We start from the raw sequence: 20,000 nt of genomic DNA, 5'->3' as shown, positions 1-20,000 counted from the left end.
ATCTATATTTAATTTATATATATATATATGGTTGGAAGAAATAAATGTGCTAGACATCAAAGGTTATATAGCACTATGGTAAAGTATTGTAGTGAAAAGGATGGAAATGAGTTAATGATCAGGATAAGATGTGTTTGATGTCAAAGGTTGTAGAACGCTGAAGGATAGAATATTAATGAAAAGGATATATAGGGGAGGAAATGGAATACAGTAGGGATTTGTAAAAGGATGTGGTTAAAAGTATAGGGCAATCTGATGTGAGGAAGGAAGAGTAACACTGTATGGGAAAGCTGCAAAAGAGCTGTTATGAAAAATCAAATGGTAATTCTGTAAGAAATGATAGTTGTAGAAGTAGGAGAGGAGTCATGAGAATGAAATTTTGGGGGAATGGGAGGGTGGGGTATGGGAAAATGGCAGGTGGGGAGTGATCCACAGGACATGATGGGGTGTTTTTGGGGGAGTGGGAGGAAGAGGGGTAGGGGGAACTTAAGGAGAAAAAAAAGGGTGGGTATTTGGGAGATACTTTGAAAGTAGATGACTAAAGATTTGAGATGGATCACTTCTTTAGTATGTTTATGACTTTGGGATGTCTTCAAGAGTTTTCTGAGGGGGTGGTTGGGGAGGTCTGAGAAACAAAGGGTTTTTCTTATGTAAGGAGGTAGGGAATAAGTCCAAGAAGCAGGGAGAGGTGGGTGTAGGAAGGATGTGGTAGATGGAGTGGAAACGGTTTAGGTTGTCTGGGCAATAGGTAGAATAGAAAGATGGGGAGGGGTAGGCACAGGGAGTGGTAGGAGGGAGTATTGGATTTAGACTTCAAAAGAAATTTGACTGGGGGAGAAAGTAGTAGAGAAGGTTGGTTTAGGGTAGAGGGGAGAGATATTGGGGATGCTGAGACTTCCTTGAGAAGATGGGAGAGGAGCAGAGTGAAGTACAGTTTGGAATAGGTAAGAAAGAGAAAAACCTCATCATGTGCTTCTTGTCTGACCTCATGTAGTGAGGCCTAGTTTGAAACGAGAACTGCTACCTCAGATTTGAGCATATCGCAGCTCCTATAAATACATTAGGGAGCCACCAAAAATTGCCACATTTCATAACGAGCACAGCAATTTGAGCAGTCATGACCAGGTTGGGCACAATGAGGGCAATGCTGTGGAGTTACAGTTTTTTGGCGGGTGGCCAAACGTCAACATTTCTGACACTGACAGGGAAGGGGTCGATAGGACTGACAAGGCAGGACACTCCACAATATAAATTCATGGGGGAGGTCATTTTTTAACCCATTGCCGACGGTGGCAGTACGTACATTTTCCATGCATGGCGGACCATCTGCCAGGGCAGTACGCACATGCCATAAAAGTATGCCATGGACATGCCCTGGTTTTTTTTTTTTTACAATCACGGCCCCCCAAAGATATTTTTTGCCTGAAATTGATTAAGTCGTCAACACTTCTCATTTTACCATGCAACCCCAAAAAAAAAATGCAAAAAACCGCAATTTCAACTCCATGATGCCACACACGCTTATTTTATTCGACTATAGACCGAAAAATGACACTATGGGCTCTATATAACAACAAAAATACCCTCAGTCTCGATTACAGGAAGTTTGCAAGTAAAACGTAAAAAAAGAAGATTGAAATACAAACATACTTCGAGTATACGAGAAACGGCATGGGATGCTGGTATTTGGCATGAGTGTCGCGCATGCTCGGGCGACGATATAAGCCCCCGGCAGCGAGCCCCGCCTCTATGAATGCCTAAACCCCCCGTTAGGTTAGAAGCGAAACTTGCAATATTGGTGTAGGGCTACGTGGCCCCTGGAGGAAGTGTAGACTGGACTGCCACTGCACAGTCAATGAGCAAAATCATTTTCAGTTTGACTAATCCTTTCTTAGATAGGACAATCATCGGAGAGACGGAAACAGCTCGATACAAGTATTAAGGAGATGAGGTGGCCATGAATGGTTGCCAGTGAGGTCGCAGGTAAATGTGCATTTACTTGGGAATCAATAACTGGACAGGCATGAATGATCAAATGCTTGAAGGAAACTTTGCCTACAGTTTTTGGAGACATTGTTGAAAGAAGGTATTTTGTCAGAGTATGGGCTGTAGGGGGAATTTACAAAGAATGATCCCACTTTGCTGGGCCAAAAACGGTACTCGAAAGGTTTTAGAGGTGGAAGCAATAGAAGGATGAGGCAGGAGAGAGGTATGGAGAGGCAGTACTGTTGGGAGGCAGATTAAGATGAAAAGTAGTAATAGGGGGTGGGGGAGACAATGAACAGACTGGCATAATGAAGTGGATGATGTTGGAGAGAGAGAGATGTTGGGTGTACTAAGTGAGTAATGCCGGATGGTAATTCGAAAGGACGGTAACTGTAAACATTGAGAAAGGGTATAAGTATCAGTTGAAGCTGTGGTCAAGGAGAGGGAGGAAACCATTGGGAAATTAAAATTTAAAATAGGCTAGTAGATGAAGGGGCCCAAAACCCTTTAAGCCCCTAATAAGGGTAAAATATCTTCATTGTTGGCATGGTGAGAAGAAATAAATGGGAGGAAAATGGTCTATTCCTTAGGGTCCCATTTGGGTAAAGGCTTAGACAATTAAACAAGGGGATCCAGCTCATGGCCCCCGAGGCGTCATGATGACACAAGCCAGCTTTCATTCTTCAGCATGGCCACACTTTAGGAAGCAGAAAGAAGGGGGTGGTGAAGAAAGAAGGAAAAGGGAAAAAAAGACCTGCAAAAATTTGTTGAGGCAAGGGCTGAGGTCCAAGATAGGAGTGATCTCCTACATTGGGCCCGAGACTTCATCTCCAAGACCCACCACCCTACGACAAGAAGAAGCAAGGGATGGGGTGAGGAGGGGTGCATGAGTGTGAGCATGTGTGAGTGTGTGTATATATGTATATATACATATAGAAATGCATGCATGTATGTGATTTTTTGGCTTTATTTTGCAGTTTTGAAGAGTATTAAAAGAAAATAAAACACCAGAAATTAGGAAAATTAGCGACCTATTTTTACAAAATTCTTCTTTTATTCAAACATTAATTATAATATGTACGAGGTAAGTGTTACTCTTTCATTGTCAGCACTTTATTAATTTTTATAAAATGTCATTTCACACACACACACATGAATGGAATATAATGTCAATCATGCCCAGTGTTGGATGGTAACATTACTACTGAGAGGCTATATATATATATATATATATTTATAGAAAAATATATAGAAGAGGCAATAACAATACCTCTACATTGTAAAATAAGAAATATGAAACTTATTCCATTTATAGTTCATTTGGCCTAATTTCATGCAGTATATAGTTAGCATGAAACATTTGTATTTAATCTAAATTGAACTATGAAAAAATATGCACATTCATTCTTCACACAACCAGCATTATCACACATTAGAGGAGAAAAAGAAAGAGTGAATTGCAAAAAGAAAAACACAAAATTTAAGGCCTATTGCTTCAGTGACAGGTACATTTTTCCAGTCACCATCTGTTTTATGGGATTAATGCGCTTCAGAATATGGGCAATGGCCTGGACAAGTTGGTCGGAGCTCAGGCCTGTCTTCTTCTTGAGTTTGAATTTCTGGAGGAGTTCAGTTGTGGTCATGGGCCTGCGCATCAGGTATCGTCTGATAGCTTCTTCTGTTACACCACTGTCACTGTACAGGAAGATGAGAAATGTATAATTGAAGAGAGTAACAGAAGTTTGATTTTACTTCCTAGTTGACAGGATATGTAATTTTTTTTGTCAAAAAGATACTGCAAATAAAAGAGTCTAGGATAAAAACAGACAGACAGAAACAAAGTTGAAAAAGAATTAGATACACAGGTATATATCAACTAAGACTGAGACAGACAAAGAAAAGGTATGAGACAAAAGAAAGAGACAAAAACAGACTGAAGGACAAATGGACTGAGAGATCAGACTGAAGCAAACACAGACACAAACCATAACAGAAAAAGAGAAAAAATGAGACCATCCCACTAACAACCAAAGGCCTTAAATTACCACAAAAGAGCAGCAGCCTAATTTTCCTCTTGGATACTGCTCTTACTAACCTGCCAGGGGCCACCAAGGGAGTGGAAGATCCAGGTGTTGGGATGTCAGAGCGAGCCTTCTTGGCAAGGCTGTCTGATGCGCCCGATTTCCCCAATTTACGCTTGCCATTCCCATCCTCGTCATTTTTGTCCTTGTCAGACCTGTCACAATTTGTCATTTAATTAACAGAATTTGTGGAATGGAATGATTCTCTGTTGATATTTATTTTCCTTTTTTTTGGGGGGGGGGGGGGGGCTAAAATGCCTTCAACAGGATACTTTATTGGATGATGGTTATGTCAGTCAATCACAATCAAATTGCTGAATGCATTTTTGCCTTGTAAAATATGGGTATAACTGATGTGAATTACTACTGTGTACTGTCATAATTATACAAGTTGAAACTGTAACAATATCAACCAAAAACTAATAACAAAGATACATTACCAAAGAAAGTATGTCCTTCCTTTGCTACACAACCTTACCCATCACCATGGAAAAATATGCCAAGTAACCTAAAATACATTTCCTCTACTCACGACTTATCATCTTTATCCTTCTTTTTCTTCTTCTTTTCATCATCACTGGTGTCAGAGGTCTTGGCATCGGAGTCAGCTGCAAAATAAGATCAATATATTAGGATTATTTCCTAGAATAAATGAGCGTACTTAATTACCTTTTTTTTTTTAATGTTCTCTAAACGTATCCGTTAACATGACTAAAATTCATGTGATGGTAAACATAGGAGTGTGATTTCACATACAAACACATGCAACCAGCAAACATTTAAAAAAAATCCTCTCTGAGTTCAGAATACTTAAAATGCAAGATAAATACTATGCACATATTATAATTTTTGTTTCATAGAACACCACAGTCATAATGACATTATTAACATTAACAATAACAACAGTATTTCCCTACTCATGCCAGGTGACATCCTAACATGGCGTGGGGAAAATTTCACTATATCGCGTGATACAATACACCATGAGCCTGATGGCATCTAATCACCATTATAATCATGATTGCTATCATCAATATTATCATCATTATGATCCTTGCATGAGGATGTGAGGTAAAGCTTTTTATCAACTGACTACTAAGCTTATACACTAAAGCTGAAGTTGATTGTTCTGCAGGGATGTGGGTTCAAAAAGGAATGGACCTTTGCCAGATGTGCTATTTGTTTCATATGCTTGCAAAACAGGAATGCAATCTTGAATGTAAACTACCTTTACATTACATAGATGTTCCAGAGTATATCCAATGGTTAATAACTATGAATATAATTATAGTAATCATAATGGAAATCTCATTGATGATACTAATAGCACTACTACTACTATTATTACTATTACCCACTACTACTACTACTGCTACTACTACTACTATTACTATTGCCCACTACTTCTACTACTACTATTAATACTACTACTATTATTATTCCCATCACTACTACTACTACTATTACTATTACTGCTAGTAATACCAATAAAACAACAACAGTAATAATAGAAACAAATATGGGTATGATCTGTATTTTAATACAATAAGAAGGATGCCATTTTTTTCATTATTACAAGCCTCAAAACTTATTTTTTCCTTTTTTCTTTTTAATAATTGTGCCCAACAGGTTTTGTCTGTAACTAAAACATATTCAAGAATGCAAAAACTTAAAATTTTCAGAGCTACAGTTTGCTAAAAAGTTCTGCCCAAACAACAATCACTTCTGTATAGCTGATAAGGAACAGGTGAAAAAACTAGAAACAATTCTTAGATGATGTCCATACGAGAAACACCTTGATGAGCAGAGCACAGCTAGAAGGGCCAAAAGTGACCCTTACTCATGATGGTCAGTCATATGTCATAATTAATCACACTAGCACTAAACCATTCTTCATACAATCAGTGAACACAGGTTCTTAAAGCCTCTGTATATTGCAGTATCATTAGTGAAAAAGAAAAAAAATTTTATCAGGAAACCTATAAATGCTTTGTGATAATTACTGGTAATCTCATGTTCAATTACTATCTTACAAATTCTATTATAGAAATAAAAACTAACCTTGTATACTGTAGATTATATCACTTTGTTTACTACAATTCAGTCTTATATGTTTTTATCCTACTCGATAGTAATGTACCTGGAATTAGTGTAGGCAATTTTAAAACTTATCAACAAAATGATTATTTGAAGAAAAACCGAAAAAAGATCTTGCTTGGCTTAAAAAAAACTAAAAAGTAGACATGCAAAATAAACAAGCAGGCACATGAAAAGGGAAGTAATAAGCAAGTAAGTTCAGGCAGGTAAGTTGGTAACTCTGTGGGTATCTGCCAGCCACAAAAGCACATGAAACATAAAGCAACATGGATAAACGCTCACCTTGATCTTTCTTCTTATCCTTTTTCTTCTTCTTCTTCTTTTTCTTCTCCTTCTCCTCTTTCTCCTCCCCTTCCTTCTTCTCCTCATCCTCCTCTTCTTTCTCCTTCTCCTTCTCCTCTTCTTCCTCATCTTCAGAGCCTAAGAGTTTCCTCAGGGCATCTGCTTCATCAACTCCTGCTAACTCCTTGGTGACAACCTCATCATTCTCAGCTTCAGAGCTGTGTATGGAAAGAATGGTGTTATGTGGAGGCAGAAATATATAAATACAATAATTTATACAATAATTATCTTAACCCTTTGCCGACGGGTGGCATGTATGTACATGCCATGGCATGGCAGGACTATCTGCCAGTGGTATGTACGTACAAGCCATGGTGTATGTATGGACAGGCCATGAGTTTTTTTTTTTTTTTTTTTTACAATCATGGCAAAATATTATTTTTTGAAAAAATAAAATTATTAACTTTTTAATTTATATTTAAAAAAAAAAAAAAAAAAAAAAAAAACTACTACTACAATTTCAACTCCATGATGCCACACACTGCTTATTTTATTCGGACTACTATGGAGTCTATATAACAACAAAAATATCCTTCAGTCTTGATTTATCAGGAAATATGGCAAATAGAGACTTCAGAAAATAACGATAACTGAAAATACAACATATGCTCATAGTATTACAAAGAAACGGCAAAGGATGCTGGTATTGGGCATGAGCGGTCGCGCATGCTAGGGTGACAATATAAACCCCCGGCAGCGAGGCCCGGGCCACTATGAATACTACCCATCGGGAAAGGGTTAAAGTTGTTCCCCACATTGATAGTCAGCTTTATACAATATCAGAAGACACAGGACCTCTCATCTAAAATGCATTTCTTCTCAACATCTTAGCACAATATCCTCAATAATGGCCAGCCAATAAACTAAAGATGATATTAAAATCTACAAGTGAATCATTTTAACAAATTGGCAGTGGCTATGCAATGTCCACTGTGCTTTTATTTTGTTAATTTTGTTTACCCACTGATAGCTATACAAGCGCAAAGTCACCAAAAGCATGGAAAACATAAAATTGGCCCACTCTCTACGCTCTTGGTTGCAGCATAAACAATTTGTAGCTAATTCTATTATCCCTTTAGATCCACGACAATCACGACCAAAAATCTGGGCACTAGGCTTATATGAGCAGCCACAATGCCAGTTGCATGGCTTGTAGGCTGAGTGCACACGTACATGTGTGCGGTGGCTAGACTATGCCTCCTACTTACAATGTGCCTTTTAGCTTTTTTTGCCATTTTCCAATGTCCATATTTGCCATTTGATCTGCATTATCCAGTTGGTAATAGATGGTTTTCTTTGCATAGACTCCATATCAGGTAGTCTACAACTCAGTACAAGAAAAAAAAAAATTCAACACTTGGTTATTTGTGTTTTAATTTTTTTTTTGTAATATTTGATTTTCTGTAATACAATCTGCGGCACTGGGAATACGATGCTGAGCATGGAAATGGCAGCCGGAACTCTTTCAGTAATGGCTCACAGACATTACATTCCACACTTGTACATTGATAGGGAATAATGAAAATCGCCAAATGAGTCTAACCAACCTCCCAAGAGGTTCATGCACTTGTGGCGAGTCTTTCCTGTCACCCCAGCTTTCAGCCAAAATGCTCACGATGGCAGGTTCGCATTACTGGGCCTATAGCCAGATTTTCCCGTGACATCATGTTCATGTCACCCACACCTCAAGCCAGATTTTTTCATGATATGATGGTCGTATCATCCTGATTGATGGGGTTAAAAAGAGGCTTTAGCTTACTTTTCCGAGACTATTTCTCCAAAGAAAGTAGCCAGGGCCAAACAAGTGCACAACTGCTTATCATACAAAACTATATAACAGAGCAGGATCAACCAAACAACATTATCCTGGTTGTCTACCATGACAGGATGTGACGTGTCATCATCTAAGCATGAATAGATTAATGAACTAAAATCACAGGGGATTTGGCAACTATATACTTGCCCTTCTGGCTTTAGCAGTATATCACACACAAAATAATTTGGCAAACAAATATTGGAGAAATCAAGTACTTTTCTTAATTAAAGAAATCAGAAGAAAAAAGAAAAGATTTGGGATCCCACTTACTCTGAAGAATCACTTGAGATATAGTCGTGCTCGGCACCGTCATTGTATTCATCACTCTCCTCTAGGCAATCTTCTTCACTGTCTCCATCTGGATTCTTTTTCTTCTTTCCCCCTGGGAGACAAGAGAATGTGCATATACTTTGTCAAAAATAACAATATGACTAACCATGAAATAAATTGAGGGTTATGGATTTCTTTTTTTTTTACAATATACTTGAGAAAAAGTGCTCTTCTGGCTAAAAATGACAGGCTGGTTGACGCTTACCATGTTGGTGTCTCCCTTTCGACTGAACCTTCTTTTTCTTCTTCTTTTGCATTTCCCGTTCCTCTTCGTCAATTTCTTCATTGCTACCTGACTCATCATCAGACATCCAATCATCCATTTCTGAGAGTCTCAAGTCTGAAATGAATGAAAATCTTGTGTAATATTGCTCTTTTTACATGCTCTTGGTTGTCTTATTTCTACCCAAAGTAGACTTGCACAAAATTTTACACTTTTCATTAATAACTGTAGGCCTATCAATTAATTCTTTTACAAACTGATGACCTATCATCATGAAAAAATCTGACTTCATATCCCAGTGATAACTTTAGCTGTCATTTGAAACAACTTACTGGTGAAATGTTATCCTTTAAAATGAGCACAAATTCAGCTTTCCATGGAAAATAGTAAATCTGATACAAGCATGTGACAAAAATAATTGGAAAATGCATACATGAAGGAAAGTGCATGTGCCACAGACAATTTCAGATAAGGGGTCTTTAACAAAAGCATTAGTGCAACAATGTCAAACCACCCTTAACCCATTGCCGACGGGTGGCATGTACGTACATGCCATGGCATGGCGGGACCATCTGCCGGGGGCACGTACGCACATGCCATAGAGTATGCATGGACATGCCATGAGTTTTTTTTTGTTACAATCACGGCAAAAGATTATTTTTTTGCCAGTGAAAGTGTGATTAAGTCGGTTCTAACACTTTCTCATTTTTACCATGCAACAAACAAAAAAAATGCAACAAACCGACAATTTCAACTCCATGATGCCACACACTGCTTATTTTATTCGGACTATAGACCGAATAATGATCAACTATGGAGTCTATATAACAACAAAAATGCCCTTTAGTCTCGATTTATCAGGAAGTTTGGCAAGTAGAGACTAAAAAATAATGAAAATTGAAAATACAACATATCTTCGTAGTATTACGAAGAAACGGCATGGGATGCTGGTATTTGGCATGTGTGGTCGCGCATGCTCGGGCGACGATATAAGCCCCCGGCAGCGAGGCCCAGGCCACTATGAATGCTACCCGTCAATTATGGGTTAACCCTTTCCCGACGGGTAGTATTCATAGTGGCCTGGTCCTCGCTGCTGGGGGCTTATATCGTCACCCTAGCATGCGCGATCGATCATACCCAATACCAGCATCCCTTGCCTTTTCTTCGTAATACAAAGAGCCTATGTTGTATTTTCAAAATTATTATTTTCCAAGGTCTCTATTTGCCATATTTCCTGATAAATCAATACTGTAGGATATTTTTGTTATATAAACTCCATAGTTGATCATTATTCGCTCTATAGTCTGAAAAAAATAAGCAGTGGGTGGCATCATGGAGTTGAAACCGTAGATTTTTTTTTTTTTTTTTTTTTTTTTTTTTTTTTTTTATAAGATAACTTTAGTTTCAACATTTTTATATTATCACTTCCATATAGATATACTTTTATGTTCAGTGTTTTTATAAATAAGTGTTTTTTTTTTTTTTTTTTTTTTTTTTTTTTAATACATATCGGTATTTTCACGTGGTTTTACATCATCACTTTGTGAATACTATATAATATCTCTGGCCAATGTAGTCGATTACCGGCGTAATTTTTTTTACGCTAAACTCGGAAGCCTGAGAAGCCTTTATGAAATGCATGGTATAGGAAAAATGAGAAAAAATTTTAAAAACTACTTATTCACAGTTTCAGTGGCAAAAAAAATATTATTTTGCCGTAATTGTAACAAAAAAAAAAAAATCATGGCATGGCCATACATACACCATGGCATGTATGCACATGCCCCCAGCAGATAGTCCAGACATGCCATGCATGGTATGTGCGTACATGCCATCCATCCGGAAAGGGTTAATCTAAATCTGACAGGCATGGCATGTATGTATATGCAATGGCCACTGAGTTTACTTTATGAATTATTTTTACACACAGATGGCTATACTTGTACTAAGTCACCAATGAGCCAACTACAATTACTGCCTGTCTCACCCGTTTCCCTTTTTCCTTGATTTATGAAAATATTTTATGTTCTTATTTTGCCGTTACTAATGTTTATAACATTATAGTAATTATAATGTTTATAATAAAAATAAAACCTTTGATATTAATGGAAAAAAAAAAAAAAAAAAAAAAAAAAAAAAAAAAAATCCTGCCAATTCAAGATAAGGTGAAATCAGGTAAGGTCACAAGGTCTACTAATTGACTCCTTTGTGGCTAAGCACTTGCAGAGCCATCTTTGTGCACAGACATTTCACAAAGATTTCTAAAATTAGCACAGCTTTTTCCTGGCAACACTGAGTTAATATTCACTATTTCAACTTATTTGATGAAGTTTTCACACACAGATGGCTACACTTGTTCTAAGTCACCAATAAGCCAGTTACAAGTACTGCCTGTCTGACCTGTTTGCCCTTTTCCTTGATTTTCAAAAATATTTTACATTATCTTATATTGCTGTTACTAATGTCAATAACATTATAGTAATTATAATGTCTATAATAAAAAAAAATATCATGGATATTCATAGCATTAGTAAAAAAAAAAGTTTTCCCCTACAAATTCAAGGAAAGGTGAAATCTGCTAAGGTCACAAGGCCTACTAAATGACGCCTTTGTGGCAAAGTATAGCATTTTCCCAGCGGTACTGAGTTAATTTACAAAATGCCAATTGCCAATGTTTGAGCAAGACTAAATTACTTAGAAATGACAAGTTACAAAAAGAAATGTGAAAAACTTTCTCATCCCTCATTATCAGTTTCCTACAATTGCAAACTTTTGATAAAAGCATAAAATCTGAAAATGCTGAAAGGGTACATCCAATCTTGCTATAATCAGACAAGCCCAAATGCCTGTATAAACTTTCATGCTGGTTGAGAACAGGTGTAACACTACAGGCTAATATACAACGGAGTCATGTGAGTAATACAAATAACTGAAGTGCATTGCAGTTGAAAATTTGAAGAACACTACTATACATGGCTTAAACAAGATTTATTTCTTACTCTTGCTTGAAGATCCTTTCTTCTTTGTGGCCTCTTCTCCTTCCTCTCCTTCCTCTCCTCCATCTTTCTTAAGTTTCTTCTGGTACATCACCGAGAAGTAGTTCATAATTTTGTCTCGCCTGTTCAAAAAACACAATCAGGTTGTTTATTGTCATCATCATGCTTTTTCCTTGTTCAAAATCTAAGTTATATATATTTTTGAAAATATCTCCCTGTGACTGCCAACCCTATTCAGTATTTTATATCTAGTAAAGTTGTGTATTCATTTAGCTTAGATACTTATTACAGAATCTGAGGCTTTTTGGGGATAGTTTTTGACAGGTGTAGTCGAGTTATATTTATACAATCATTCTTTTCTTAAAATTTACAAAATATGAGATTTAGATAAAGTATATTATAAATCTTTAATCTGTTTAATTAGAGCCAATAGTTGGTAAGCCCAGCCCCAAAAACTGATGTAGGATAGTTGCATGAAATATACCTATAAAATCACAAATTCATTATATGACAGTAACAGGTTACATACCATATCACATGAAAATAGGTTTAACTTAACAATATTTTTATTATTATTATTGTTTTTATACTACTGATGCAAGTTCCTTTATGTATTCCCACAGACCTGTGCCTACCATGAGTACATTTTCAGCTAAAGGTGGGTTCACAACAGAAAGCAGTATTAACCCATTCGCCCCGTTTGGCATCTATTCTTGCCATGCTCTCAATGGACGCCAACACGTTTGGCATCTAATCTTGCCATGGCTTCTACGAGCCCCGTAACGTTTGGCACGTATTCTTGCCATGATGTCTGACTACAGACTGAATGTTTATTTTTTTTTTTACCTAATAGATGGCTCTGCTACTAGTTTTACATGATTGGTTGATAATTATGTGACGTATGTAATTTATGACGTATGTAATTTATGATGTAATTATTTATGATGTGTAATTATGTGATTTGTTCACACAAGATTGCGTGATTATGATGTACCTTGACCTGACTGGCTGGAAACTAGTAATTGCTTTGATTGGTTGTTCAGGTCACATGGCGTGATTTCATTGGTTAGCGATGTGAATAAAAGGTCAGTCAAACGCTCATTCCAGCAGAACGATCGCAGCCTTGAAAGGTTTGAGTTCTCGCTCCCTTTCTCGCTCTCGCTCTAGCCCTCTCGCAGAACGATCGCAGCCATGGAAGGTATGAGCTCTCGCTCTAGCCCTCGCTCCCTTTCTCGCTCTAGCCCTCGCTCCCTTTCTCGCTCTAGCCCTCCCTCTCGTTCTCGCTCTCACTCTCGCTCTAGCCCTCGCTCTCGCTCTCGCAGAACGATCGCAGCCTTGAAAGGTATGAGCTCGTTCTTGTTCTCGCCACCAGCCGAGGCCGTCCACCTCGACATTTTTGTCAGAGTCGAGTTCCTCGGAGGACAGTCAAACGCTCATTCCAGCAGAACGATCGCAGCCTTGAAAGGTTTGAGTTCTCGCTCCCTTTCTGGCTCTCGCTCTAGCCCTCTCTCTCGCAGAACGATCGCAGCCATGGAAGGTATAAGCTCTCGCTCTAGCCCTCGCTCCCTTTCTCGCTCTAGCCCTTCGCTCCCTTTCTCGCTCTAGCCCTCCCTCTCGTTCTCGCTCTCACTCTCGCTCTAGCCCTCACTCTCGCTCTCACTCTCGCTCTCACTCTCACTCTCGCTCTCGCCCTCGCTCTCACTCTCGCTCTCGTTACCAGCCGAGGCCGCCCACCTCGACATTTTTGTCAGAGTCGAGTTCCTCGGAGGACGACGACACTGGGGATGAGCTAATCCCCAACGATGACTCAGCCTCGGACATTGATTATGAGGCCCCAAGTGACGATGACTTAGACTTCGTCTCACACTCGTTGGACTCGACATTCGATAGTGATGAGCCTCTGTCCGTCCACGTCAATAAAACATGGAACAGCAACGCTCCAGGGACCCCAGACTTTAGGTGGAGGAGGAGGGAGAATGTACCCAGAAAATACAGTTTTTCTGGTACACCTGGTGTCAAGGTTGACTTGGCCGAAGATTCGACTCCGCTAGCAGTCTACAGGGAGTTCATCACTGACAAACTTATTGACTTCATAGTGGAAGAGACGAATAGGTATGTAGAGTTGATTCGCATAGCTTTTCTTTTATATACATTACTGCTATTATTCAGATACTCAAAGGTAATAAGTGTACCTACATCTCCTAATGCATTACATTTCCCTACTGACAGATTTGCGGAGGCGAACGAGACCGGACGAAGACGGCGATGGACCCCAATCACGAGTGCCGAGCTCCATGTTTACCTTGGGCTCCGGCTGCTGATGGGGATAAATAAGAAACCTCGGCTGGCCTTTTACTGGTCGAGGAATCCAGGGGTGGCCATGCCAATTTTCCCGTCGACCATGCCTCGCGAGAGGTTTGAGCAGATTTCCCGCAACCTCCATTTTCAGAATAATGAGGGGCAACTTGAAGAGGATGATCGACTGTGGAAGCTGAGGGAAGTCATTACCATTCTTGGCGATCGATTTAGGAAGGTCTTCACCCCGGATAGGCATATATCGATTGACGAGTCATTGTGGAAATTTAGGGGTCGCCTAAGTTTCCGCACTTACAATCCGAGCAAGCGGGCAAGATTTGGCATAAAAGTTTATAAACTTTCAGCCAGCGACGGCCCGTGTGCGGGATACACTGCCGTTTTCAAGATATATACTGGCAAGGAGCAGGGGTCTCTACCGTCCTCCCAGAAAGCGGTAGTAGACCTGATGGAGGAGGGTGACTTCTTCTGGAAAGGGTACACCGTTTTCGTCGATAACTGGTACACCTCTCCAGTATTATTTCATTTTCTACAATCCAGGAAGACTGGTGCAGTGGGGACTGTGCGCCTGAACCGCCGCCACATGCCCCGTGATTTGAAGGTGCGGAAGCGGGGGGACGTGGACTCCCGTAGTTCCCCTACCGGCATGTTGGCGTTGTCCTGGATGGATGTAAAGCAGGTAAATATGCTTTCTACGGTCCACACATCACACACGGTGGAGGTTCTGCGCCGTGGAGGTTCGATGGTCTCCAAGCCAGAGTGCGTCGTTGCGTACAACGACGGAATGAAAGGAGTGGACTTGGGCGACCAGCTGGCTCAGTCATACCCTTCAGTGCGCAGGTCACTGAAGTGGTATAAGAAGATTTTTTTTTATATTTATGACTTGGCTACTGTAAACAGCCACTCTGTTTACAAGTATTTGGGAAACAGGTGCGAGCAAATAGATTTTCGCCTCGACCTCGCCATGTCAATTATCAACAGTTTCCTCCCTGACATCGAGCCCTACAGTGCAAGAGGGCGCCCGTCAACGCTGCCTTCTCCTTCCAGGTTTCAGGGCAGGACTGCACATATTGTGAGGGAGATGCCTGGAAGGAAATACAGAAGATGCTTCCTCTGCTACAGGGCCGGAAGGAGGAAGATGACCAGAACTGTGTGTCCGGCACCTACGGGTGCTTTGAAAAGTACCACTCGCAGAAAAATTTGACATAAATAAAACAATAAAATGGTGATGGGTACAATTCTGTTTCTTGTTCTCCTTTCTGTAATTGAAAGAGGCAGCTAAGTCCACATTCTGACCTCCTATATAACAAAACAGCAACTTTTATAATTCATAAATAAGCTAAATGAACTATATTATCTCTTACAAGTCTCTTACAAGAAAAAAAAACAGTAAACTTACACAGTGTGACCTCACATATCAATACAAAGTTATTTTTGAACATCAAAGTGAAGCTACATTCACTTCTGCTTTTCTTCCTTTTCTGTTGAATGAAAAAAAAAAAAAAAAAAAAACATGGTTTGATCTCTCATATGGACAATGCACTACTTCTGAGTATCAAAGTTATATTTGGCTTGCTGCTGTGCTTCATATTTTGCTTCATTTCAATGTTTGAAAAAACAAACAAAAAACGGCTAAGTCCATACTTTTACCTCTCGTTCAAAAACAACACTAACTTTTACCATCAAAGTGTTGATGTCATCTGTAAATATAGACAACTTGGAAGCGATTCAGTATATCTCGTCAATACAAAGGCGAAAAGATGCCTAGAAAACACCATGAGAAAAGTGCATTTTCTACATATTACCCTTTTATAAAAACAAACGTTACTACAAAATCTATGGATAGATTAATGCAAAATTGATATGATGGTCTTTGCGCCGCCGCGCCGCGCCAGAAAAAATCCTGTTGTGAAGGCCCACACGGCTGGCAACTATTCCCGGGAGCGGGGCCCAGCGACGAGCGAAAAATTCCGGGGCGAATGGGTTAACAAGAGGAACAAGGTAGCAATTTCCCTATTTACCCAATGACTAAAACAAAGAACTGATGCTGAGCCCTGACAACAACTCAGGTTGCCACTTCAGTTGTCCAGACTGTTGAGCAACAGCATGTGCTGGACACCACTATTCTGACATTATTTTCATGATTTACAAATAATAATTCTACATATATTAGTTCATAGGTTTTATCATATCAAAGTTCTTCAAATTATTGATCTCAGCTGCCAAATATGAGTTTGGACCCTTTGTTATGTTAACTTTCTGACACTATTACTTTTTTAACTTTAAATTAATTTGCCCAGACAGTACTGATGCACCTGATAGCCATTATGAGAGAAACACACAATGGAATATTTCTCATTTAATTTCTTTTCCATTTATCTACTAATTTGAATATCAATATAATGAAGATTGACTTAATCTTGCTTCAGAATGTGCTCTAAATACCTTGTCTTATATTCTTTGATATTCATGAACAATTTTTTTTCTTCAGGATTATTAAACTTGAAATAGGAATTGATAGCAATATTTTTCCAATGCTGGCTTTATTTTCTTACCAAATTTGAGGTTTGAGATCAGCCAAAAATCTGAATAAAAGGATGTACATGCCAGGCATATGACAGTGAAAGGATTGAAGACCCAGGAGTCATCATAACATAAGAGGGAGATATAATCCCCAAAACTATAAATTGGTGTGCCGTCTTCCAATCCCTGACCCTGCTTTGCTCTAATAGTTCAAATAGGGACATGGAGCTCGTGCTTCTCCACAAGATGCACCATGATGCCGATACTGTGCTCTTCCTCACGAAAGTTCAGAATGCACAGAAAAGATTTCAGAAGGCAAAACTATCCCTTGAAAATGGATGAACTGTCATCAAGAGTATAATGCAAATTCTCCATTATTCACTTACTATCCAAAGTATAGGAAAGTAAACAGCCAAAAAAAGCAGGCAGCCCCTCCCCCCAAAAAATCCCTTTCAGCTCTTCTTAATAATGTGGGGGAATTCCCACACCTGCAGAGGACAACAGTGATGGCCTCTTCAAAGAAAGCCACGGCACCGGCCACAGTACCTGCACCAAAAGAAGTAAAAGCCCTTTCAACTCAATCACTAACTCCAGCACCAGCTCCAGCACCAACCCCAGCAGTGAAATGAAGGATCTGCTGCAAATGCTGCTCAAGGAAATGGAGCAGATGTTCATGATGCAACGACAGATGGTTCAACAATCACAGTTACAAGAAAGGATGTTTGCATTCCTCGAGCAATGGCAGCCTCAACCTGCAGTGGGCCTTGGAAATGGTCAAGTGATACCTTTTGAAATATATTACCTGGAACATTAACAGTTTGCAGAAATGTAAGGCAACCCTCTCTCAGTATCTTCACTTTGAAGATGTTGATGTGTGTTGCCTTATACAAAAATTACAGGATACACATATGACAAACCTAAATATTGTTCATCCCTCTACAAGAGGACTTGGTATTAACATTAAGAATACTTTTCCATCAAAAGTGATCAATAACAAACATGACAACACATGCTGAACATCTTGGTGTCAAAATATTTTTTGATAGTAAAGCTATCACCTTCATTAAAGTATATATCCCACATGATAGTGAAGTGAATTGGTACCTAAACCTCCTGAGAGGATGATACATACTGATACTGTCTTACTGTGTAGGGATTCTAATGCTCGTCATCCAAACGGTAAGTTTATTAGGACTCCAAAACACTAAAGATCTCATACACCTATCATGCTCCTTAGAAAAGACTCATTACCTAGGTGGCAAATTAGATTATATAGCTCTATACAATCAGCACACACTCCCAATCACTGCAAAAGTCATCCCATTCTTAGTCAGTGATTGTTGGGCATTGCGTACAACCCTCCCATATTGAAAAAGAAGCCCACCCCAACCATACCTTCCATATCATCTTGCTACTAAAAATCATAATGTTTATTAAAATGATTGGCTGCTGGTATGAAAAGTTTACTCCTACCAGCCTTGATAATTTTTATGACACTCTCTGTCAACAAGTTGGTAACATCATTAACCAATTCCACCCCACAAACCCTGTTAAACATAGGTCTTCATCCTCCATAGGCATACAAGCATATCACCTGGACAAAGATCCTGAAATAAAAGCTACTTAGATAGTTCATAAGGTCTACAGTAAAACAGCTAATGAGCTTGGGAAGAAACCCCTACTTAGCTAGGGACCATGATAGACTATGCGAGCCTGGTTCTTAATATGCTGCCACAGAATGGTTTCATCCCCCTTGAAGTCTTACAAAAGAAGACCATGAGAATCATTCTTGGTTACCCAATGTCCTGCACAAAGATCCAGAAATAAAAGCTACTTAGATAGTTCATAAGGTCTACAGTAAAACAGCTAATGAACTTGGGAAGAAACCCCTACTTAGCTAAGGACCATGATAGACTATGCGAGCCTGGTTCTTAAATGCTGCCACAGAATGGTTTCAACCCCCTTGAATTCTTACAAAAGAAGACCATGAGAATCATTCTTGGTTACCCAATGACTGCTAAAGTTCTTGTCATGAGGAAAGAGATAGACTTCCCTTCAATTCATAGTTGCATCAGCAAGGTCAACACCATACTCAGCATCAGACTTCTGCAGCTTCAATCCAAACCACAAATTTCCCTTGCTTTGTCTAACGAGATTAATTATAAAGTTAGGTATGCCCTGTGTCTTTGAAACACCAGTCTGATTTAGTCAAACATAGAATGGAAGTTCAAAACTGCCCAAACTATTCTCTACTTTAATGTGTGGAACACTTACTGCACCATGGCACAGCTCGCATGTATATGTTCATATTGACAAATTAACAAGGCCTAAACCCTTGACTTTAATAACAGAATTAACCCACTGAATCCGGTTGTGTCACAGCAATCAAATCACCAAAAATCCGGCCATTAGGTTTACATGAGTAGCTGCCCTGCCAGGTGGCTGCTTGTTGGCTAGGCACACGCTAACATGTGTCTGTGGTGACAAAACTCTGTGCCTCCTATTTGCTTATTTTATGCATAAGCATTTTTAGCTGTTTGGCCATTTTCCAATGTCCATATTTGCCATTTGATTTGCATTACAGGTTTATTAATTCCTGCCATTGCTCTTAATGAAAGTGTACAAATTCCAACTGGGCAAGCATAACTGATGCCAAGGCAGTAGCCATATACCATGCCTTCAAAAAAGATAGTGAACAGCCAAGGTGCACTCTATAGACTTACTGCATTTAGTCCAGGAAATATGGTAACTAGGAATATCCTACACCAATACTGGACATCCTCTCATACAGGAATAACAACCTGTGACAAGGTGGATCGGTTAGTAAAACTAGCACTTTCCCTTGAAGAAACATACTATGCTGTACCATCATCTCTTAAACAGATGAAAAAACGTGTCTTTGAGATTATGAGGGCCAGGTGGACCACTAAAAAAAAAAAAAAAAAAAAAAAAAAAAAAAAAAAAAAAAAAAAAAAAAAAAAAAAAAAAAAAAAAAAAAAAAAAAAAAAAAAAAAAAAAAAAAAAAAAAAAAAAAAAAAAAATGGACATGGTACCATCTGGCATTATAAAAGCATTACAGGGACATCTGATATGGACAAATCAATAAAGTCTATAAAGGACTATCTCCCAAAGAACAGGTTACACTGACCAGGCTATGCACAGGATATCAGTACACTATTCATTATGTACCGGATACAGTTTTGGAGGCAATGCTAATCTCATATCACCCCTGCAAAATGTGCAAGGCACCCAAATTGCATAGTCTTACACATCACTTATTTTGCTGTTGCTCG

General features: G+C 39.0%; 1 protein-coding gene across 1 annotated transcript in view; it reads right to left on the bottom strand.

The window, feature by feature from the left end:
- Window positions 1-3,000: 3,000 nt before the first annotated feature.
- Window positions 3,001-20,000, bottom strand: part of LOC119572319 (general transcription factor IIF subunit 1-like) — a 28,927-nt gene continuing 11,927 nt past the window's right edge. Inside the window, exons 6-12 of the mRNA XM_037919357.1 lie at window positions 11,875-11,993; window positions 8,858-8,992; window positions 8,593-8,704; window positions 6,447-6,664; window positions 4,600-4,675; window positions 4,082-4,222; window positions 3,001-3,681 (exon numbers count right to left, since the gene is read on the bottom strand). Of these exons, the coding sequence (XP_037775285.1) occupies window positions 3,474-3,681; window positions 4,082-4,222; window positions 4,600-4,675; window positions 6,447-6,664; window positions 8,593-8,704; window positions 8,858-8,992; window positions 11,875-11,993 (1,009 nt within the window). The 3' untranslated portion in view covers window positions 3,001-3,473. The remainder of the gene's footprint in view (window positions 3,682-4,081; window positions 4,223-4,599; window positions 4,676-6,446; window positions 6,665-8,592; window positions 8,705-8,857; window positions 8,993-11,874; window positions 11,994-20,000) is intronic.

Source organism: Penaeus monodon, chromosome 4 (genome assembly GCF_015228065.2).
Source record: "Penaeus monodon isolate SGIC_2016 chromosome 4, NSTDA_Pmon_1, whole genome shotgun sequence".
NCBI lineage: Eukaryota > Metazoa > Arthropoda > Malacostraca > Decapoda > Penaeidae > Penaeus > Penaeus monodon.
This window is presented reverse-complemented; position numbering and strand designations above follow the sequence as displayed.